This window comes from Heloderma suspectum, chromosome 1 (assembly GCF_057233095.1).
Source record: "Heloderma suspectum isolate Gila_16-S chromosome 1, 16-S_ref, whole genome shotgun sequence".
Classification (NCBI taxonomy): Eukaryota; Metazoa; Chordata; class Lepidosauria; order Squamata; family Helodermatidae; genus Heloderma; species Heloderma suspectum.
Genome location: NC_139458.1, coordinates 367,027,701 through 367,051,904, shown reverse-complemented (window position 1 = coordinate 367,051,904; position 24,204 = coordinate 367,027,701). Strand labels below are relative to the sequence as shown.

General features: G+C 40.0%; 1 protein-coding gene across 1 annotated transcript in view; it reads left to right on the top strand.

Moving 5' to 3' along the window:
- NID1 (nidogen 1) overlaps positions 1–22,248 on the top strand; it is an 81,174-nt gene extending 58,926 nt beyond the window's left edge. Inside the window, exons 16-20 of the mRNA XM_084828188.1 lie at positions 7,636–7,807; positions 9,778–9,935; positions 14,223–14,346; positions 15,711–15,823; positions 17,651–22,248. Coding sequence (XP_084684314.1) covers positions 7,636–7,807; positions 9,778–9,935; positions 14,223–14,346; positions 15,711–15,823; positions 17,651–17,772 — 689 coding nt within the window. The 3' untranslated portion in view covers positions 17,773–22,248. The remainder of the gene's footprint in view (positions 1–7,635; positions 7,808–9,777; positions 9,936–14,222; positions 14,347–15,710; positions 15,824–17,650) is intronic.
- Positions 22,249–24,204: the final 1,956 nt, after the last annotated feature.

The window sequence follows — 24,204 nt, the reverse complement described above, 5'->3', positions numbered from 1 at the left end:
GTGTGTATAGTATTGTAGCCTTAACTGAAAAGTGACCCTTTGTTTGGTGTTTATTTGAAAAAAATGTGTGAGGTGTGTTTATTTAACCATGGGCTATTACAAACATCACTATATTGTAAAACAGCTACAATGCATAAACCAAATTGGATCATATGAATCAAAAGTGATTTTGTAAGTGAAATTAATTTTATAATCTACATTTGTCTTCCTAGTTGCAACATTTATCACATTTCCTAAGTTTTAGATGGTGTCCTTGTGCTAATCATTTAAAGCTTTTAATGTGAATGTTCTGATAGTTCATAGTTGGATTCTCCTGTTATATGGCCTCTTCCAGCTCTTGTCTGTCTCTCCAGCTGCATTGCCTGTGAATTCTACAAGTCTCCCAAGTTCCACAGCTGCAGAGGCTACTCCGCAGGGAGAAATGTTCTTCCTTACTGCAGTTTAAGAATGTGAATTGGTTGTATATCTCTTCATAAGCCTGTCCCTTGCCAGGCTCTGAGCCCCCAATTCCTTCCTGACAGTCTTGTAGTCATACTAATAATGCAATGAAATTGCAAGAAATTACTGCTGAGCTGGAGGAACGGCTGCTCACAACATGCATTGTGAATTATTCTATAGCATCCAAAGGTGGTCAGAGTTTATGTCTGGCTGCTTGTCAAACTGTATGGAGATAAATTTTATCCTACCTAGGCCACACAGCCACATCAAATCTTCTAACTGATAGCTCAAACATGGAAGCAGGGTGGCCACTTGTGAGTCACCAAAAAAAGAGGTCACTAAAAAACAGGACAAAAGAGGTTTATCGTTTGCATAATTTTCATATGCTAATTTATGGGCAACTGCAAATTTAGAAAGAATGCCTATAATTTGCATTCTGCATTAACTTTTGTGTGAGCAGAGTCACATCAGTGGCCCCATCTACATGAGCCATTTGCCCCAGTGCCGCTTAGAAGGGAAGATCTTTGCGACAGACGATGCAGTCACCGCTTCGCAGCCCAGTCATGGTTTTCACGGAGAAATCTGAGTTTTCTCAGTGTCTGTTTGCTGCAAAGTTTTCACTGGCTTCGGGTTCACTGCGGGGGGTTGAGCTGTCTGTCCCTTCCTCGGATCAAAATCACAGCATAGTTAGTGATGCCCCTCCTCCTTCGCAGCTCCACAGTTACAGAGGCATGAAGAAGTGGGTGGAAGCTGCACTGACTGGTGGAATGGAAAGTAGCCTGGGGCGGGGGCAGGGGGAGAGCAGGGGGGCAAACATGTCTACCAGGAAGTCAGTCATTGCCTTCAGTTCCAGGTCACTGCCTCTCACTTTAAGTAGTCAAGCTTGAGAGTGGAGATGTGCAGCTACATAGGGTCACAGCTGAGAAACGGTGGATACCTGTGGATTCGAAGCTGCAAAGTTGAGAAAGGGTGGGTGCCAGGGCGGATGATTTTCATAAACATGTACGCAGAAGCACTTCATGCTCTCAGCGCCTGCTCAGTCTCCAGAGGCAGCGGCTGCCTGCTTGTCTGTCTGCCTGCCTCAGAAATGTGTATGCAGGGTTTGTTATGAATGTTTACTCGCAAGCAAGTCCTACATGCTAGTCGCGCACCCTCCTTCCCAGCTCTGCACTCTCTGCTCTTCCCAGTTTGGGAAGCCCACTTTAACCCTCCCATCTACTGCCCCAGTTGTTAATTCACAGCTCCTCCCGAGCAATGAAATTGGTGCCATGTAGATGCGGCCCTTACGCCTCTCTTGGCCCAGTTGGTCTGCTGGAAAATGAAGGGGGACATTCAACCACAAAATGTTCTTTGAGGCTGGGGGTGGGAGCAGCATATTTTCAGAGCCTTTTTTTTTAAAAGGAAAAACAGAGACTGATAAAGAAAATAAATAAATGTAGTATGGATCTGGACTGTTGTATGTTCATGATGTCTGGGTTTCTTGAGTTTCTTACACTCACATTTTGTTTAATATACTACTTTTAGTATGCCTGTATATATAAAATAAAGTCTGTGTGGCATCCAGCTCAAATGGAATTATATTCACAGACTTGGCCTCAGTTGTGAACAGCCTGTCCTTTTTAAAAAAGAAACAACAACATTGTCTTCTGAATGATGTTTTTTTTTCCAAGCAGAAGAAACCTTAACACGCATTTTGAACTAATATGGCTTGGTAAAATAATTTATTCCTCAATCTGTGTTTGAGCTCAGCAAGCCCTGGGGCCAGGATAGTAGGCCATTATCTGCTATTTCCTGTTGCTTTAGACCTGGTCACTGTCCAAGGAAAACTATGCACATAGGTTTCTCCTAATTGTTCCAAACTTAAATCTGTTCTCCAAGATCATTAACCATTCTGAAGTCTAAGTCCCATCCTGTTATCTAAGATCAACACTGTTGGTTTTTAAAGCTTAATTACTTTACAAAAATAGGGTTTGTGGTTTTTTAAAATAGATCTACACTTTAAGTCATGGCCCTATTATCAGAAGGAGGTGTTGCTTTTTTTGCTCTTTTTATTGGCATATTGTAGATATTTGTAAGTCCACCTCAATTCCTAGCAAAGCCTGTTTTGTTTTCTAAGATAATATAATGGCATTTTTGTGTCTGTGATAAATTATTCCCACAGGTCTTGTCTCATGTATACCAAGCAGGTCTCTTGTAGGATTTAGTACTGAAGGAATAGATCTGTTTCAGAATAGTATATTAAGATTCACACAGTTGGTAGGAAGTTTGAATTAATCCATGGGGCAGTATCCAACGTGACCCTATTGCTAACGTAAATTATGTTGTGGTAGCATAAACAACCTCAAGTGCAATGCCAGTAAGAGCTTGCTGGTGTTATAGCTTTCTTCAGAAACCCTGTTGCGCCAGCAAGTGCTATTGGTGTTGTGCTAGAGTTCGCTTACATGAGTGCAATATAATGTACATTAGCAGTAGTGTCACGTGGGATCCTGCCCCATGGTTTTGGATTTTTAAATACACACTAATTTCAAAATCCATAATTTTAATGGAACCTCTGCTGATTTTTTTCTTAAGAATTCCATACCGTCCAATATTTCCCAGATGAAAATAGGGATATTTCTGTTTCCCCAGGGGTAGTGTTCAGTGGACCAGTGGCACAGCCTAGCAGGCAGTGGGCAGTGGAAGGGCAGTGCATTCCAGACTCAAATGTACCACAAGGAGAAAACAGAAGTAAAAGTGCATACAATGAGGCAAGTCACTGATTACAAAGCAAGTCAAATACTGTAATACACATATTTGCACTGCATTGCACTTATACTACTTAGAGGGATGTTGCTCCCATTTTGCAGGTGAAGACTACTTGGATGGAGGATAATAGTATAAAGGTGAGGAACAGAATGGGTTTAAAGCTGGCCATTCAACTTTAGATAATTGTTTTGTGTTAGCTCACTTGGCAGAGAAATATACCTCAATTCCTGGCGGGAAGCTTTTCACTGCCTTTATTGATCTTAAGTCTTCCTTTGATTTGGTCACAAGGGAATTGCTATAGTCTAAATTACACAAAAGTTCTGTGGACAAGTGTCTACTGTTCCTCATTAGATGTTTGTATAATCAGACTTCTAGTCAAGTTAGATGTGGGCAGCAGGGACAAGTTTCTAATTCAGTTTCTGTTACAAGGAGTGTAAGACAGGGTTATATTTGGCTCCTTTTCTTTTCAATTTCTTTTTAAACAATCTGGCCTCTTATCTCTGTAATGTTGATTCCCATGCTCCAAAATAGTCGAATACTAAGATACCTCTACTTTTGTATGCTGATGATGCTGTATGGCTGTCACTCTCCAGAATTGGGTTAAATCACCTATTGTCTGTATTTGGGACTTATTGCTCCAAGAATAGTTTGACTATCAATTACAGCAAGTCTAAATTTTTAGTGTTCTCAGAAGCCTGTAAACAGTATAAATGGATTTTAAATGGTAATGTCATCAAGCAAGTCTTCCATATAAAATACCTAGGCATACAAATGCAGAGCACTGGATTCTGGTCTGAACAATGTAGGCAGGCAATTGATTCAACAAATCTTAGCCAATCGTAAGGGTTTTTTTTGCAAGTTGTCCAATTTATTCCCTCTGCAATTCAAATTTACAAAGCTAAGACTCTGGCCTAACTTACTTATGGTATTCCTATTCGGATTTTGGGACTTAATTCCCAAATGGAAAGGGTCCAGTCTGTATTTCTTAGGAAGCTATTGGGCCTTTCTTCTTATGTGGGAAATGCAGCAATTTATCTGGAAGTGGGTATCCGATCAGTTGAATTAAAGGTATGTATCCTGGTAGCTATCTCTCCTTACTGCTTTCACATACCTATGTTACCTGCTGGATGAGACGATGGAGAAGAAATTACATAGGCTAGGCTTCTCTGCAGAAGTTATAGGCAATTATGGGATTGAGAAGGCCCTATTTCTTGTTGTTCAAAGACTAATAGACTCAGATCTACAGTATTTGAGAACTATTGCAAATAAAACCTGTTCTCTATTACTCTATACTAAATAGAATAATTTAAATAATTCAGGCAATCAGTTTGCCTGCAGAGACTATTAAAAGAGGATGAAGAGTGTGCAACATGCTAGTCAAGCCTTAGCCTTTGAAGTTTTCTGCCAGCAAATGTTGCTGCCACAAGCGCCACTTTCTTCACACCTGTTTCACATCTAGCTTGGTAACTCTTGGGGAGGGCTGGCTGCATTTGGCCCTGGGTCTCCAGTTGCAGACCCCAGGGCTGTGTTGTTTTTTTAAATTAAGACTGTAGTCTTATATACACCTACCTGGAAATAAACCCCATTGAACACCTACTTCTGAGTATACATACATACAATTGCATTGTAAGCCTCTAACCTTGCACATAGAGATCAGCTTGAAAACACAATGGTATCTGAAACACTATGTTTATGCATTGAGTGTGTGTGTATCTCCACCAAAATTTGAAAAATAAGTTGTGCCTATCCTGTTCATAATGTATTTTTAAGGTGAAATTTTGTGTTACAGATGTTCTTCAACCTAGTGAATGTTGATACTAGGGCTGTGCATTGCTTCGGTGCCGAATCCGAATACCGAAGTGAATCGGGCTGCTTCGGAGGTGTCTTGTTGAGATCTGAAATGGATCAGACCAGCACTGAGGCGGTCTGAAGCGAAGCGGATCACCGCCGAAGCGCTTCAGTCTGCCTCGGAGATTTGGAGCTATTCTGAAGCACAGACAGCCAGACTCTAAATGTATCAACTTGCAAAGAATCGGGGGGGGGGGGGAATGGTGAGCTTTGGCAAATGGCAACTCTCGTTGCCAAATTAGGGCTGAACTTAACCCAGCAATCTCCAGTCAGTAACAGTGGTGGAGGGGCGGGGGGATACTGCATATATTGGAGATCAGCCTGCATTTGTTTCATTGTGTGAGAGAGAGCTGGTTAGAGTTGGTTAGAGAGAGATTGGCTAGATCTGTGTGGTGTGTGTGTGTGTGTTGTACTGCAGCTTTGTTGTTCTTCTTTCCTTCTCAATTCAACTATTCCTTTTCTTTCTTTCTAGATTCTTTATTAAAAAAAAAAGTACTTTAGTTTCCTGCCTTGTCTTGTTCTTTGCCCCACTGCCCTTCTCAATTCAACTATTTTTTGTAGTTTTCCTTCCTTCCTAGATCATATATATATATATATATATATATATACACACACACACACACACACACACACACATACATATACATATATATATATATATACGTACACACATACACACACACATATATGTACTTTCCTTGTTCTTGACTCCCCCCTTTCTCAATTCCTGTATTCTTTCCCTTCCCATTTTTGAACTCTCTGTCTTTTCCCTAAAAAAATAAAAATAAAAAATCTTTTCTTTGCTTGTAGGTAGTTCTGTATTTGCTTTTCTTTTGGTCGTGTGTGTGTGTGTGTGTGTGTGTGTGTATATGTATGCTTGTGGGCAAGCAAATAGTGTGTGGCAAAGCACTACACACATTAGCATATATTTAAATTTAATACTACACTGTGTGGCAAAGCAAGCCCAATATGAGGCATCTTCAGGGTCTTGGCGTGGGAGTTGCCCATTGCCCAGATTTCATGAGCTTCTGTGCAACCAGTGAAAAGTTATAGCTCTTTGCTTTGAGAGTTTTTGTTGAAAAACTTAGCATATAGCACAAAAACTACTCTGCCAGCCTGTTTCCCCAGGTAATGTATATTCCGTTCAGCCAAAGAGAGCCTGAGCTCATCCACTGTGAAGCTGAACAGGAAAGTAATACTAGGGGAGAGGGATTATTTGCGCTTCAAAGAAACCTTCACCAGAGACTAGGGATAGTGACCTCCTCCTAATCACCGCTTAAACACCTAACTTCTCTGATTATCCCTTTATGATCTTTGGTTTGAGTTTCTGAGAACAGCACATTTTACCTGTGCCTAGCACAAAAACTACTCAAACTGTCTGAAATTTGGCAAGTGGAATCACCTTCATGGGGGCTGACAGGTCTCCAAATTTCATGCACTTCTGTGGAAACAGTGAAACATTATAGCTCTTTTTGTTGAGTTTTTGTTGAAAAAATAAAAATTTACCTGCGCCGAGCAAAAAAACTACTGGGCCAAACTGTCTGAAATTTGGCAGGTGGGATCAACTCCATGGAGGCAGCCAGTTCCCCAAGTGTCATGTATATATCATGAAAACTGAAAATGTTATGGTCATTTTTATTTCCAATGAAAGTCAATGGGAAAACGTCAAATCCAAATAATTCAGATATCCAAATCTTACTTCAGATCTGGATCCAAAGTGAAGTGGAATCGGTCCGAATCAGTCTGAAGTGAAGCAGGGCTGTTTCAGCAGCTCCGAATTGGCATCCAAAGCAAAGCAGGGGTCCATGTACAGCCCTAGTTGATACTAATTACTAAGTCTATATTATTTTTAAAAACTTAAGCAGGAATGTCTTTCCATGATTAATTATTCACCATCCATCTCACAGCCTTTAAGCAAGAACCATGACATGAGAGATCTGGATTCCAAATCTATCATTGTAACTCTTATAGGGTGGAAGTTTTGTCACATATATCCATGGAGTTTCCCCTGCATGGATGATTTGTGTACATAGAGGCTTTGGCCTGATGCATCATGGTAATTTGTCTTCTGTCCTCTGTCTTCTGTCCCCACAAGTTGTGAAGAATTTTGGAACTGAACATTATTGCAGTTCTGTGTTAAATAAAACAATCTGAAAATGTATTTGTACAATTAGGAAATTATTTTCACCTTGACGATTGTGATCTAAGACATTTACATTGTCTCAAGAAAGCAACCCTATTAACAGAAAAGCCCGCAATGTGTCAGCTGATTCCCCCATCTTCAAGTTGAAATAAGCTTTTACAAATGAAGAAGGGCTTTTACAGTCTATTATAATACATTCTGTACTTGCCATTGCTTGAAGGTATTATTAGAACTAATGTTTTGGGAATATTTAAGGACTTGGGGAAGAATCTAATGCTTCACAATCTGATCTTGTTGTGCTTTTGTTCAAAAGGAAGGTGCTCAATTGGGAGTTGGCTGAAACTGATAAACTGTTTTGATTGTGAACTTGTTTCCCCTGAACAGGAACAGAGGTTGAGATATTTTAGGTGAACTATATTTTATTTCAGAATTTCGTTTTCTTTTTTCCCCCTTTCTCCCAGATTTGGAAAGTCCTGAAGGAATAGCTCTTGATCACCTTGGGCGCACCATCTTCTGGACAGATTCTCAGCTTGACAGAATAGAGGTAGCCAGGCTAGATGGCAGCCATCGCCGGGTACTCTTTGACACTAACCTTGTGAACCCCAGAGCCATTGTCGCAGATCCTATGAGAGGGTAAGTAAAAACCTTACAAACTTCTATTTTTGGAACTTACTTGTTGATAAGTCCCTTTAGTTCAGTACCTTTGTCAGATTCTTTCCACGTGCTGATGTTACAAGTACAAAATATCCCAAGAGATATTTGTCATATCTCTTGGTTTCCAGCAGAGGTTTTTTTTTTTTTTAATCCAGGAAATACTAATTGAATAATTACATCAACTCAGAAACTTTGTTAGCTTTTCTGGTAAGAATGGTTTGAGTTTTTAGAGTGTAAAGGGCATTTTTCCTCCTGAGTTATAATAATAAAAAATTGAGTGTGTTTGATTTTGTATAATGAACGTTCTAGGCCACATTCCAGAGGGCTGTGTGCATACAATTTGTGTATTCACCTGAGTGGTGGTGGTAGCTGAGATCTTCTCTCCACAGCTCCCTCCAGAGAACTTCCAAGTGGCTTGTCAAACTACATTCAGTTTAGTGAGCTGCGTGGGGATTTGGTATGAGGGATGTTTACTCAGATGATAATCATGAGCTTTTCTACTCAAGGCTTTTAACCTGCAACTTTACCACTGCTTCTGGATTGTGTGCAGGTTCTCTGCATGCCTGTTTTTTCATTCTCCTATATATCACTATACTGCTACATAACCCTTCACTGGTGAAGAAGCAAATAAAATCAATATTGAACTTCAGTGTGTTTAGAAAAGGCCGTGAGCAGACTGAAATGTGCTTGTGCAGATCTAACTGCAAAAGCAGTGTTTAAATGTGTTGAACTTTCTCAAAAGCACCTTATTGGCACCAACAGGGAACGTGTCCAAAACAATATTTTAAATGGTTGGTGAAAGGTTGAACTGGGGCCATTTATTGCTGAAAGAATTTCAAGCTGACTAAAAGCTTACTTCCACTGAGTAAGCAGGGGGAGGAAATGAAAGGGAGGACACTCCAAAGGCATGTGTAGTTTTTCCGTGTCACTGAAAATAAGGAACCTTGTCTGTGTGTAGCCAGATTATACAGGCATTGGAACACCTGTGTAATTATGGCAGATGGATTAAACAATGTTCCACCATTATCAAAGTTGAAAATTCTAATCATTATAAAATCAAGACAATGTGTCATAGGTGTATGAAACTAGGATTTCAGAAGAACCCAGTAACAAATATGTGACATGCAGCAGTTTAAAAAAATGCTTTGAAATGCAGTTTTCCCCAGTTTGCAGCCTTTTAATATTTTAATATTAATGATATAATCTTTGAAATATGGTACTCTCTCTAACTCAAATGAAACTATACAGAGAAAACTGGGCAATAACAGTGTGCGCTAGGTGACCATTGGCCCCATACTGTATTAAGCTTTATTGTTGCCCCAACCCTACAGAGGAAGAGGATTAGGCTGAAAGAGAGAGGCTATGTGTTGAATGAGCACTTAATGTAAGACTGTAGAAGAGTGTTCCCCAACCTGGTGTCCACCAGATGCTGTGGATTTCAACTACCATCCCTCCAGCCAGTGGTCAGGAATACTGGGAGTTGTAGTCCAAAATATCTGAAGGGCTCAAAATTGGGGATGGCTGTAGTAGAACATTCTCTCTCTCTCTCTCTCTCTCTCTCTCTCTCTCTGCCTAGAATCTTATAGGTGCTATGCAGAAATTAAACTCTTTACTTATGAGTTTCATGTTTTGGGGTTGACAAGTGAATTTCTAAGCGCCTTAACTCTTAGAATGTACAATCTGTCCATGGTAAGCATATGTTACATGCTGAACATAACAAGTGAAATCCTAAGTAAGTAAGTAAGTAAGTGAGACTTACTCAGAAATAAGTCCCACTGCATTCAATGAAAGTTATTCCCAGATAGGTGCATAAAGGATTGCAGCCTAAATAGCTTGACTGATACTGGTTTGGTGTACCACTCAGATTATTCATAGCTTTTCCTTTGTTAATCAGGGTATTTATTTTTCCCGACACCTTACTCACATTCTGTTTTTATTTGTATATACAGAAATATTTATTGGACAGACTGGAACAGAGAAGCTCCTAAAATAGAAACCTCATACATGGATGGCACAAATAGAAGAATTCTTGTTAAAGATGATTTGGGTCTACCAAATGGGCTGACATTTGATACCTACTCTTCATTGTTGTGCTGGGTAGATGCAGGTAAAAGCTTATCCATAATGTAGAATGAACTAAACTGATGAACTACAGGCTCCAAAAATGCAAAGTGGCCTTCTAACAATGGTGGTGGTGGTGGTTCTTTATCATTTCAGTGTCACTTTTCAGCATAGAAAGTGCTCTGCAATTTTTACCGCACTTATTCTTTGACTTAGATTCCTGCATTGAGCAGGGGGTTGGTCTCGATGGTCTTATAGGCCCTTTCCAACCTTACTATTCTATGATTCTGTCTGCAACTCTCAGACAGGTTTGGTTGAAATATTATGTCTACCTCAAGGTCACCAAGTGACATCCATATCTAAGTGGAGAATTGAACTCGGACCAAATGAAGATTCTGACTCTGCCATATGAACTGTGATGCAGTGTAAGCGTTTGGCAACTGCTAACTTTCACAATTGGGAAAGTCAGCATTGCCAAAACCTTATACTACAGTGGAAGCTCGAGGCTCTGATGTCAGTGGGGTGGTGAATCTGCCCTGGGTTTCAGTCAGAACCAGTCAGAACTCTGAAGGAGCTATCCAAGGTGCAGATAGCTCCTTTAGCGTTTTGACTGGTTCTAACTGAAACCCAGAGCAGATTCACTGCCCCACTGACATTGGAGCCACCAGTCTCCACTGTTGTACTGCATCACATTTCAAAGGGCAGAGTCAGGATCATAGGTGTGGGAGCCAGGAGGCAGATACCAAATCCATCTCCTAATTGGAGCAGGAAACTATGGACCCCATCCATCCCTTGTGTTTGATTGACATTTCTGGGGTTCTTTGGGCCAGCCTTCTATTTGTTGGCTGCTGCTTACTTCCCTAGGGACCCTCATTTTGAACACATCTGGTTCTGCTTCTGCCCTCCTTTGATTGTCTGTACCCGGTTGAGGAGGAAAGAGTGAGCTGAACCATCCGTTTCTGTTTTGTCTTCTTACAAGTATGGGCAAATCCACATGCAAACTCTGGAATATTCCTGGAATCCACCTATTCCAGCTCTTCTTAAACAAACAAAAGTTAAAATCATGGTTTTGTAGTTCAGATAAATTTGATGGTCAGTATTCTAAGAAAAGAAAAACAAGGATGCAAGTAAAAAGGAGGCTCTCACAGAACTCATAAGAGTTCATTTGCCAAGTTCATGGCATTTGCCAAGTTCATGAAAATAATAAGTACATTATGTCAACTTACAAATTACACCTGCAAATTAGCTGCAACCCTCTGACTTTTAATACATTTCAAACATGGAGCTTTCTCCTGAACAGGTTATGCGAAGTGTCCTTACTTAATTTAGGGAGGCTCAAATATGGCTTTCTTGATTTAGGGAGGGACTTAACTGTACAACTGATTCTTTCTTCCTAGTGTTCAAAAAAAAAAAGAAAAAAAAGCACTGCCTGGAAGCATCCACCTCCCATCTCTCTTTCTTTGTTGTAGTACACATGAGCTCTTTTATTTTTTTTTTACATGTGGGCTGCTTCTTGATAAAATGGGCACTCTTTGAGCCATGTTCCTCCCACGTTCAGCAGATTTATACATACATACTAGGATTATGCTTCTTTTTTTCTTCCTTTTTAAACTTTGAGATGCTAGTTCTATTTTTAAGTTTCATTAAATACTATCTAGGAGATTGGGGTACAGAAAAATGTGCCAATGTTTTTGCAGATTACTTTGTGGAAGTAACCTGGGCTCAAGCAGTATTGGTATTTCATTATCTGAAATATACAAAAAGTCAAGAATCTGATATGCCCAGGTTTCTCCATGAGAGTTTGTTGGCAGGTCTTTGTATTGATGCATTTATACAAAACAAAAGCAACCTTTCCAAAAATGGAAATAGCACAGAATCTGTACTTTCGATTAAAAGGTTGTGAGAAATGGGATAAAGGATAAAGCTCATGGGGGCAAGATGCATGGGCAGTGCTCATCACTCTAGTGCTATCAAAGAAAGTAGAGCATCAGTATAGGTATAAAGGTGACCATAGGAACTTGAATATTGAATATTCAGTGTAAAGAGATTCTAGAACTCTAGATGGTCTCTCATGGTACACCTGGTGGTGGTTCAGGATCATGTTGCTCTGGTTCTCCCTAGACCCTACGTGATGTCCACTAATTAGAGACCTGTTCAAATAAAGGGGCATAGACCACAACATGCTATTGTTTTAACTTGATTTTGTGGGCAAAGATTACCTAGATCAGGCCCATGCACATGGGAGTCTATTAGGGATGTACGGATCCCCTTACCACACGACCATGGGGGGGTCTGCTGGGGGGGAGGTGAGTCATTCCTTCCTCTGGAATCTTCAGTGGAGGGGAAGGCGATCCATCCCTCCCCCCCAGAATCCAAGCTGGCTGGCTCCGCTCTGCGGAGCCACCAGCCGGCTCCCACAGTGTTCTCTGGACACAAATGGCATCAGCTATGCCATTTGCATCCCCATTTCTTCTCGTGATAGGCTACGCGTCTCTAATTATGTAGATTCTTACATAGCCTATCGCGTGAAAAACCAGGGACGCAAATGGCGTCCACCATGCTGTTTGCATCCCTGTTTTTTCAAGCGATAGGCTACGTAAGTATCTACGTAAATAGAGATGCGTAGCCTATCGCGAGGAAAAACGGGGACGCAAACTGCGTAGCGGACGCCATTTGTGTCCGATCACTTACTTCCGGGTTCTGCATAGACGGTGGAACAGAACTGGTCGGGGGCGGATATTCAGTCCGGAAAGGCACAGGTAAGTGCATTCTTTCCGCCGCGGACTTCATGGGCTGAATTCACTGGAATTTGGCCTCATTGGAGTCCGTGGCGGATTCCGCAGACATCCCTAGAGTCTATACAAGCAGATCCCTGTTTGAATGTGACTTCAGCATGGATCTGTCAGACTGCAGTAAGAGTCAGGGCAGCATAATCCTAATCCCCCACTGCACTAAAGATTCAGCTTCATCTATTGCTTATAACTGAAAGATATCTAAAGAATTAAGCACAAAAATATAAGACATCAGTTAGGGTAAATAAAATCTTATCCAGACATTTTGAACATTTCAGAATAAGGCAAAATATATATCATCTAATTCAATCTAGCATGCAATGCTAAAATAAGACACAGACCTGGTTAACAAGATCAAATCAGCCCACCGTGGTTTATTTAAGCCACAGTGGGCTGCGGCATGTGCTGGCCACCATTTTGAATATGCAACCCTCACATAACCTAAAACAACCCATATTTAACCCTTGCATAATCCATGTCACCCAGGTTCTCACACCATGACAAACTATGCTGTGTGCGCACCGTGGCTTGCATATTCAGAATGGCAGCTGGCATGCCCCTTGGGTGAATTAACCTACGGTGTCTTACCGTGTCATAGGAACCAGCTCATAGCTTGGCTAAGAGAGCTTAATTTGTACACAAAATTAAAATTTAATGTACGTGATCTCTAGTACACATAAACACATTCTGCTGCACATATCTAAATGTATAAGCTGCAGATGCATACATTACAACTTTGTAACAAATTTTTCCTTATCCACTGAGAGAGAACAGTTGAGTTCATGTTGTAAAATACACAAATGTACATAAGTAATTAAATAAAATTTTCAAATCTTCCTTGATGAAATCCTTACCAAGAGATCTTGGGGAAATTTTCTTCTAATGGATGCATTAAAAAGGTATTCTAAAAGGCAATAAACAGTTTCTTCATCTGACTGTTAGCTAGATGGTTGTTAACTGAAATGTTTTGAATATTGTTCTTCCAGGTTGGCCATGGGCATAGTTTGAACTGGAGGGGCAGTAAGGACTTTCGCAAGGAACCAAATTTAGGGAAGGGCTGTAGCTCAGAGACTGCATGCAGAATGCCCCAAGTTCAAACCCTGGCATCCCCAGGTAGGGCTGGAAAAGACTCCTGCCTGAAACTCTGGAAAACCACAGCCAATCAGTGGAGCCAATACTGAGCTAGACGGACCATGCGTCTGGCTCAGTATGAGGCAGCTTCCTGTGTTCCTAAGGATGTCTACATACGGCTACTCTTTGCATCAAACATGGGGAAGATGTGGTTGAAAAAAAACTAAGATTAATATTGTGGATATGGTGTGTCCAATGCAAAACTATTGGTAGGAACTGGGAAAAACTGACTATTCTTCACAAAAAGGATTGTCTGGGAGAGATGTGGAGAAAGTTTGGCATGGATGAGCCTAGAAGCTTAGAGGAAACCATAAATTCCATACATATTCCTTTTATTGTGTCATTGCATCCCTGTCCTACAAAAGGACTATTTGTCACACACAAAGACCCACTTGTTTTATTTTATGCAGGCACCAAACGGGTTGAATGTATGGATCCCAATCAGCTTGGTCGGAGAAAGATCCTTGAAGGAATCCAGTATCCTTTCAGCATTACAAGCTATGGGAAGAATTTGTTTTACACAGACTGGAGAAGGTATGATGATCTGTGTTTTAAAAGTACTAGTGTGTTATTCCATCCCCCAGGCCCCAACTTTGGCCTCGTAGAAACATCATTTGTTGTTTTGGCAGTGTGTACATTTTTCCTAAGAGGATTCCGTTTCCTCTCAAGACAAACAGCTGAAGCAGACTTCCTAAGCAGGTTGTATTTGTGTTAACTGTTTCTTTATCCTTCATGTGGAGGAATGGGAGTCAGAAGGTAATGTCCCGCCTTATGGCAGCACTTCTAATGTATAATACAGAAGCTGGTAATTGAAACCCTGCTTCTGCGGCTTCCTAGTCAATATGCAGATGTTGAATCATAATAAAAAGTATCTAAATGTTAGCCATAATATGTGGAAGGCTGAGGATTTAAATCTTTAGGACAGCTCTGGGCAAAAGTATAAACACATTCTTGTAATTTGAAAATGAAAGTTGGGAGCAAACACTTCAAAATGTCAATGAGGGTTTGGTTTTGAGGCAGCAACATGCATGGGTCACAATAGACAGCTATGCAATGATTATCCTGAGGCAAATGCAGGCAACTTGTAACCCTCCATGTTTTGGCCTACAATTCCCATCATGCCTTACCATTGGCTATGATGGCTAGGGCTGATGGGCATTATAGGCCAAAACACCCGAAGGGCTACAAGTTGTCTACCCCTGCCCTAAGGCATCAGTATGCAGAAGGCTGGATTAAATCTTCCTCTGTACTCTCCGACACTGATGACTGGACTTTTAACTTTAGGGAAATGCATGTTCATAGTGCCCATTTGCATGCAGGATCTAGTTTGGGATGTTTCTATGCACACATGCCCCTGGCTAGATTGTTTTTCAGTCATCCAGAAGATCCTTCAATCCAATTTCCAGCCTTATGTTTGGAGGTTCCAAACCTGAATATTCTCAAGATGTGCTTTTACACTAGGAAACGTACTTGGCCACACAGGATTTGGCTCCCAAGACCTTTTCCACACCTTTGGAATGGTACCTTTAGATTGGAACAGCTGAATCCTCAAAATTAACAGGATAGAAAGCCATCTATCTTTGGAGAAGACCATTCATTTGGAATGTTGGGACAACCTACTGTGGTCATGCCCACGTATAGGACTGGAATAGATACTAAACCTATCACATAAATCACATTTTGTCATCGCCCTCCTACCCACACCCACTAAAATTCCCTGATACTAAAATTCCTTATGAACATTAATATTCTGTAGCAGATCTTAGGCTCTTCCTAATGTGCAGGGCTCTAGGTAGAAAGTTACAATATTTTTTAATAGTCTCTCCTTCCACTTTTTTAGTTTTCTGTTTTGTTCCTTTTTTTTCTCCCAACCATTTCATTTAAATTTTTTTTTGCAGAGATGCTGTGGTAGCAGTGGATCGCTCAATCTCAAAAGAAAATGATAACTTTCAGCCCCACAAACGCACTCGTCTTTATGGAATAACTACAGCCTTGGCTCAGTGTCCACAAGGTAACTATAGGGTCTTATTTTGTTATTATTTATAAGCAACTATGAAATCTGAAAATATGAATAAATAGTTATGCCATGTTTTTCAGAAATTTCCAGTGGTGTGACAATAAAAATAAACTGATGACCCAATAATAGATATATGGGTAACTTTAAGTTTTCTTTCTTTTGATTCAATAACTTAGGAAAAACTAATACATAAGAGGTGATTACTGCTTTTTCAGTTGTTTCCTTGCCACATAGATGTTATGGAATTTTCAATAGAAGAGACTGAAATGCCCCTTATATTAAGATGTTTTTCATAATTTAGGCTACCTTGAGTCCCAGTATTGGGGAAAAGGTGGGATATAAATAAATATAATAATAATAATATAATAATAATAATTTACAAAAATATTTTATATGTCCTTGATTGCTTTGGTCATGCTTTATTCTGGAATTGGAACTTGGGAAACACCTTGTCTGTCTCCAGTTGTCTTTCTTGCCATTCCAATTGTTTATCAAAGAGAAGATATTAGAAAGGAGAAGGCGGTGACTGAATACAGTCATGTATTTCAGATGTATGTGCAAAACTTTCAGTTAAATAAACAAACAGCTGAATGTCCTAAACATTCTCTATAGAGCTGAAAAACATTGTGGATAGTTGTGTTCAAAGTTTAACCGCTCCCTTTTTTTTTAGAATCATAAGCATACTGTGTCCAGGAATGGAGTCCTAGTTGCTTAGTTTATTGTTTCTGAACTAAGACTTGGTCAAGTTCGCTTGTGCCAGGTGTAGAATTTTGGGATGCAAAGGGGGACTGACACTTCTCCAAGAAAATGCAGCGTATGCATACCATCATAGGGTCATCAAGGGACCAATCTCTAGCTGTGGGCATATTTCATGGGGATGCACTCTAAGCGTATGTAAAAAGGAGAGAGAGAGAGAGAGAGAGAGAGAGAGAGTTCAAAATATGTGGGTTGACTCCTGTATTTTTCTGGAAAATTTTAGTAGTGGCATCCAAGCTAATGTATACCTTCCCCAGGGATGTATGCCTGCCACCAACTTTCCTGTTGCTTAGGCATCAGACAGAAATGTTTTTATTCATGCAGGCATTTAAAAACATTTTCATCAGACTCAGCTCTATTATTATGATGCGGTCTGATCACTACCAACCTGTTAAAAGTGAATAGAATTACAGCAACTGTTACCCATGGTATGCAGAGAAAAATTCCTGAACTCCACACTGTACAATTTGGGAAGTTCCATCTGTGAGGGAGAAATGGAGCCCAGGGCTTATATGTTTCCCAATGCTGTTTAGTGAAAAGTGTGACCTATACCTTCATTATCCTTTTAGAATATTTCAAATGTTTTAAGGATGTTCAGTACTGCTGTTATTCCAGAGCCAATGAACTGAACTGAAAACTAAAGCTATGGCACCTCAAACACAATGGACTGGTTCAGATGTAATGATAAGCCATAGTTCCATGCTGCATGCTTAGCCATGTCAAGCATTGGATTAGTGTGCCCCTCCCCACCGTTTTTGTGCCCAAGAGAACAACAGAAGCACACACTTTCAATTTTAAACTAAACAAAGTTCTCTGATTAGTTTAAACTCTAGTTAGTTCAAAAAAGCCAGGATCAAACAGAGGCTTATGAACCTGGATTATTCATTGTGGGAGGGGCAGTGATGAGCCCAAGGCTCATCACAATTCATGCACATAGCAGAAACAGCCAATAACCAGTTGTGTCTGAAGTGTTCCCACGTTTGTCTTTCCTCTGTTGCTTTCTTCTAAATATATAAAAAGCAAACCAAAACATGTATGAAACATTTTCTTGTATTCCCTTTATAGGACATAACTATTGTTCAGTGAATAATGGAGGTTGTACTCATCTATGCCTGGCTACTCCAGGGGGCCGTTCTTGCCGGTGTCCAGACAATACCATCGGAGTAGATTGTATAGAAAGAAACTGAGAGCTACAGCCTGGAATGTGTCAAGGCAGCTGCCACCTTTCGGAAAAGTACTGTCAGTAGCTAGTTAAATGGCCAGTCACATACAAAGAAAGATCCCAAAGATAAGATCTCCATGCTGCCTACAGCTGGAAGCCACACAGCACACATGCTAGAACAATAGTGGCTACATAATGGAATGCTAGTACATCTGTATAACCATTAACTGTACACTTCCCTCCTCTTGTGTGTTTTTTAAAAGACAAGTCTAATGACCAGCTGTACTTATGCTGGTTAGATAACACCTGGTCAAATTGTTGTACAAACTGTAGTATGGAGTGCTGATAAGGACAAGAGACCAGGATCTCAGACACCCATGATCATGTGGTGTGTAAGAGTATTTTGGCAATTCATTTAGATTAACTTTCTATAACCCACCGTTGGTGCAGCTGAGTTGTAAACATCTGGATGTTGGGCAGTAAAGTCCAATGAAAGAGTGAAGTGGTTGAAATGTCAAGTGTAAAAGTATATTTGCAATAACCAGCAACTTAAGTGAAGGGAATCTCACATTCAATAGGTTCTTATTCCAGAGGTTTTAAGAATTACAACCACTACTCCTTTAGACTTTTAAAAGCTGGCAATACAATATTTTTGGAGTGCTTTATTAAAAAGGATTAAAGCAACTCCGTACTAGAAATTGTTGATTTGTCTGTACAGGACTAGCTCAGTGTTTTTAATATCACTTCAGTGGGTATTTTCAACTTTTCACTGTATTTTCCAAAAGAAGCTTATTGGGGAAGCAAAAGGATGTGTGTAACGCCTTGCCCATTTCTATTGGTCTAATTCTTCTGATTTCAATAGTTTAGGTAGCACCAAGGTAAACTATTATGGAATCATCTCCCTCTTCCCTTTTGGCATGGGCTTTTTGGATTTCTACAGAACAGCATGAATTTGAAATTGCCATGAACAATCAAGATAGTGAAACAATCCATCAGACAGCCAAAATATTAGTCATTTTATGCCATGACTTCCTTGAAATACAAAAAAAAACCAGGACTCCATTTCTGTGCCAATTGCTAGCAAGCACAATGCACCCATGCTGGAATTAGCAAAATATGCTAAATAAGCCAGATAAAGGTTAAAGAGCATTCCCAAATTTTAATGCTAAGGCAATTTTTAAAAGCTTTGGTTCTGCTGGTAAAGTACACCCACAGAACAACAAATAACCAAAATCCATATTGATAACAGTTTCTAAATATTCATTTTTACAATGCAGCAGCTTAATTAAAAAACAAAGTTAAGACTCTGGAAGACATTGCTTAGCAGGCTAAAATATTAAAGCAGAGCCAGTTCTGAGCCTTCAGTTCTGTGTCAACTTTTTCATATTTATCATTAAAATACCAAATGCTATATTAAAGGTTTTAATTTTTGTATAACTCTTGTATAACTTTAATACATTTAATTCTTACACTCTAATTCTAATAGACATGTCTACAAAACTATAAATACCAAAAACTCTGCTGAAACAAACCAAAGGTGCTTTTAATAACTGTTCTTCGAGTGTCAATTTTAATTACTGTTCTTCGAGTGTCAATTTCAGGTGACAACACAAAGAAGTTTACATGCTGTACCACTGATCGCAGCATTGCCAATAAAAGAACTGTTTTGTTTTTGTAAAAAAAAGTTTTGTATTTGCAGTATAACACAAGTGTGGCATTATTATAAAAAAGTTTTCTATATACTTTTTCAGCCCATCTGCATCAACATAAAGATGTGCTCTCTGACCACCAGTGCCAATTAGTATGTACTTTTAACAAACACAAGTCAAGTCCCATGACCTTCTACCAGTCCTGTAGGCATAAAAGAACATTCTTGGCAAATGATGTATGTGTGATGCTCCTGGAAAAATACATGAACTGCTCTTCCAGTATTTAGAATCCATTCACATAAAATATGTCAATGTACATAAGCAGAACTACTGCCAGCAGTCTACTCAAAGTAATGTACATACTACCCCAAAAAGACATTTGTGAAAACTTAGTTCTGCAATGGACTATACAGACTAGAGCCACATAGAAACATAGATGATGACCCATATGCCAAGTCTCCACAAAAGTTGCTCCATTTTTCTTTGCTGTGGAACAGCCTTCCCCAGCTTAGTGCCTTCCAGATGTTTTGGACTAAAACTCCCAGAATTCCTGACCATTGGCCATACTGGCTGGAGCTGATGGGCTTTGAAGTCCAAAGCATCTAGAGGGCAACAGGTTGGGGAAGGCTGCTGCAGATCTGAGGCACAGATTTTTAAGATATGCAGGAAGAAATGTGAAAAATGTCAAGCCGTGGGGAAGAGAAGATAGACCTTTTCCCGACTTACAGAACTTGTGCTGCCCTGGCTTAATGATTCTTAAAGAGCATTGACAAGAGTTCAGGAAAGAGGAAATTCCTACAGTAAGTTCCTTGTGGACTCTGCAATCCTTCATGTGAGATTGTGCTCCTTACAAATATCAGGTGCTTTGTAAGGGAATTCACTCATTCTTTACTAGTGACTTTGGTTGCAATTCAGTTAAGCAGGCCAAGGTCTCTGTCCTAATGATGATCCCACAATTTTCCCATTCTGTAAGCCTGTGATAAATGGAGTAGACTTTTAAGTATTGCTACAAAGGTAAAGGGAATATCCTAAATCTCTGCCTTTCTTGACTTGGAGAGTGGTTTATCACGACTAGTTGCTGATATTTAAAACCTCATAAAGAAGCCCCATGAGATGAGCGCTCATACGCTCCCATTGCCAGTGAGACAGAGAATACAAATTACTTCCAATGCACAAACAACAGCACATTGACCCTTATGGCCAAGGCAGGAGGCTCCATGTCTTCATCCTCTTAAGGCAGGGGTGAGGTTGGACCCCCATCAGCCCCTCCAGCATGGCCAATGGTCAGGGATGATGGGAATTGTAGTCCAACGTCTGTAGGGCCACAGGTCCCCATTCTTGCTCTAAGGCCTCAACCAAGTTGACTCTCTTGATTGTCAGAATCAGTCCCCTTGGCATCTTCTAGAGTGGAAATTCTCTTGTCAAACTAAATTGGAGTCAAAGGCATCGTCACAGAAGCACAAGCCACCCAGATGCAGAGCATAAAAGGCTGTGGGGTGTGTCTGTGTCACTGCTCATTGCATCCATCAGTCTGTTTAGATGGGTTTTTTTTAACTAGATGGTGCAAATAATGTAAAAGAATTCTGGCTGGCATGCAAGGGAATGCCCTATTTTACAAGAATTCTGAGATAGGTCAAGCTGAGAGGCTTTGGCTTATCCAAAATGACCCAGTGAATTTCATAGCTTAGAAGGAATTTCATAGCTCTGAATATAGCTCCTGAATTTAGTGCTCTACAGCACTGACTCTCATTGGGAAATGTCTTAGGCCTGATTTTATATGTTACTAACATGGTCCAGAAAAAATCCTCATGGATATGGCCTCACACTACTCTGGTAAAAACTAGGAAGGAACCCCACAAGTTGACCAATGACTATGCCACTGATGACACTACAATACTGGGTGTGGGAAGGGGCCATGTCATTTGACTGGCCCATGTGCTTTTCTACAGACGTACAGACCAGAATGATACAGGATTGGATGCTATGCTCATGCCCTTTGGGAACATGAATTGGGCTAAGACTCTTACTGTAAGACTTGCAGTACCAGGACACAAATACTTAAGATAAGGCGCAGCAAAATTCACAATTTTTGCAAGTCTTGCAGTCAGTCCTGCACAGCCTGCCAAATGCCTCATTTCCCTATGCTGGTCCCTGCTGACTCAGATGTGCAGGAGAGATACTACTCTATGCCCTGCCTTTTAGAACTGTGAAAGATATGAGGACATGAAACTGCGCCTTTTCTGTGGTGGCATCCAATGGAATATGCTCCCACTGGAAGTGCCTTTAGCTACCTGTCTGAGGGTGGTGTTTCAGCAACTAATCAAAACCTAGCTGTTCAGGGAGGTGTTTAATGCTAGGTGATGTGATTAGATATGGACTTTTGCCATCTGCTGTTGTCTTTTACGATATACTTATGGCTGCATTTTATGTGTACTTACATAATGTTTTTTGTTTTGTTTTTTACTTTTTTACTGTTCCAATTTGTATTGTTTTTTAGAATGTCATGCACTGCTTTGGGTACAACTTAGGCAACTGAGCAGTCAGCACAGACATGTTTGAATGAATGAATGAATGAATGAATGAATAAACAAATCTGTGCTGGCATTGTGCTGTTACAGGCAAATAGGTCAGTGTAAATGCTTATCACCAAGGTCTCCCTAGATCTCACAGGCTAAGCAAATTATAGCCTGCAATCAACCATGTTGGTATTTAGTATATATCAGATTTCAGAATGATTGAAAATTGCCGCGGGAAGAAACGGAAACATCTAAAAGAGTATGAAATTGTTGGACTATCTCTCCCCAGTGCACTGGGGAAATATTTAGCAATAAATATTAACTATGCCATATTAAGTTTTGCTTCCTGTGATTTATTATCTCCATGGAATCCACTGCTCAGGGGATCATTGCCAGCTCAAACCGCTTGTTCGGCATTTCTCTGATTACACAATACATTGGATGTTAACTCAGTGAAACATGATTAAGAATGACAGAAGATTATTAGAGGATGAGAGGATAATGGCCCCTCAATGACAGTTTCATACTTCATCTGTTTAATCTAGGGTTATGCATGGTCCAGTACTCAGGGCAGCATTTCATGGTGTATTGCTTTGGCCTGGGTCTTGTAGCAACAGTGAAACAACATTTTAGGAGAAGCTTGCTAAATTCCAGTTTTTATGAAGTAGTAATGGTGGCGTTGCCACTTCGTATGGGTATGCCCATTTGGACTACTACTTTGCTGATTCCAATCAAATAGCTGAGGCCATGTCAAAACTACAACCCAAAGCCACTTTCAGACAGAGTTATCTGTTCTAACTTTCTTAATGGATTCTGGGAATTGTAGTTTGCTGGGGGGGGGGTGTTGGTATATATTTGTTGGTGATTAGTCATTTCAGTTCCCACTGTTCTCCTGTGAAGGCAAATCATGGCAGTTAAACTAGTTTAAATGTGTCTAAAGTAGTATGCCTGCTTGTATAGCAACTAAGAGTGCAATCCTATGCATGTATACTCAATAGCAGAATTGAATTGACTGGGGTTTACACCCAGGTAAATGGGTACTGGATTTCAGCCTAAGCTGATTACTCTCACATCTATGACTCCAATGTGACGCCAAACGTTTAGCACCAAAGTTGAAACTTAAGAGATGTCTTTATTTCCTGCAGGCTGTAGATTATATGGAATGGAAATCTGTCATACGAATATATTCAAGTGTCCATGGGACTGAATCCGTAGGTCATTTAAGTAAAAATGTAACAGGGATTTTCTCTGTGTATTGGTATTTTATTCCATTATTTGTTTCAGTTTCCAGTCCTCATGATCCTGAAGGCTCAAGGCTGGTAGCAATCTATTCAAACAGGTATAAAATAAGTGATAACCAACTGAACTCATTTTATTACCTTCCTATCCTGCTTGTCTGCCCATTGTTTTCTAAAAGCAGCTTAGAAAGACCTTTAAAAATAGCAAAGGTTCAACCTTCCTAGCCCGATAAACATAAACTTGGCTAATCCAAGGGAACAAATGTGAATAATATGTATTCACAGTAGAAAAGATGACACTGCCTAGACAGAACTGTGAGGAACTAGTTGGCTCAGGTTCATCAAGCTGGCCAGTGTACTAGAAGGAAGTGTTTCAGTATTGCAATTCTATACACACTTATCTGGGAGTAAGCCACATTGAACTCAGTACATCTTACTTCTGAGTAGAAAGGTATAGGATTGCACTGGAAATGCCTAACATTTAACTAAATAATTCAAGTAAACACATGTACACATTTCAAAAACCCACACTGCAGTCATTTCTTTCCCAGCACAGCTCTGATATCAGAACCAGTGACAGTTGTTTTTTTTACTGATTAGAGAACATGAAATATTCTCAGTTACAGTAGTGCAGCAGAGTCCAAATGGCCTCAAAAACTAAACAAGTTCAAGATCAATCAGTATCAATCCAATAAGGTATACTAATGTTGGTTTTTATATTAGCAATGTCACCTTTGCTTCCCTGTAATTCTTACTGATAGACAGGTAGTTTCAGTCTGAATGTCAAATTGTCTGCTAGCTTTGGATACCTATCAGACAAAAGTCAAACACATTTCACTTTTTAGAAAAATACCAATTAGGTAGGATATGGAAGATGACTTATTTTTAATTTTTACTTCCATTTTTACTTTTTACAGCAAAAGGGGCATGTTGGGAAGAGGAGCTGAACCCCCTTCCCCTAACTGACTTTTCCATGCTAATTTTATAAGTGTGCAATCTTCTAGAAGGAAGTGTTACTAGAAGGAAGTGTTTCAGTATTGCAATCCTATACACA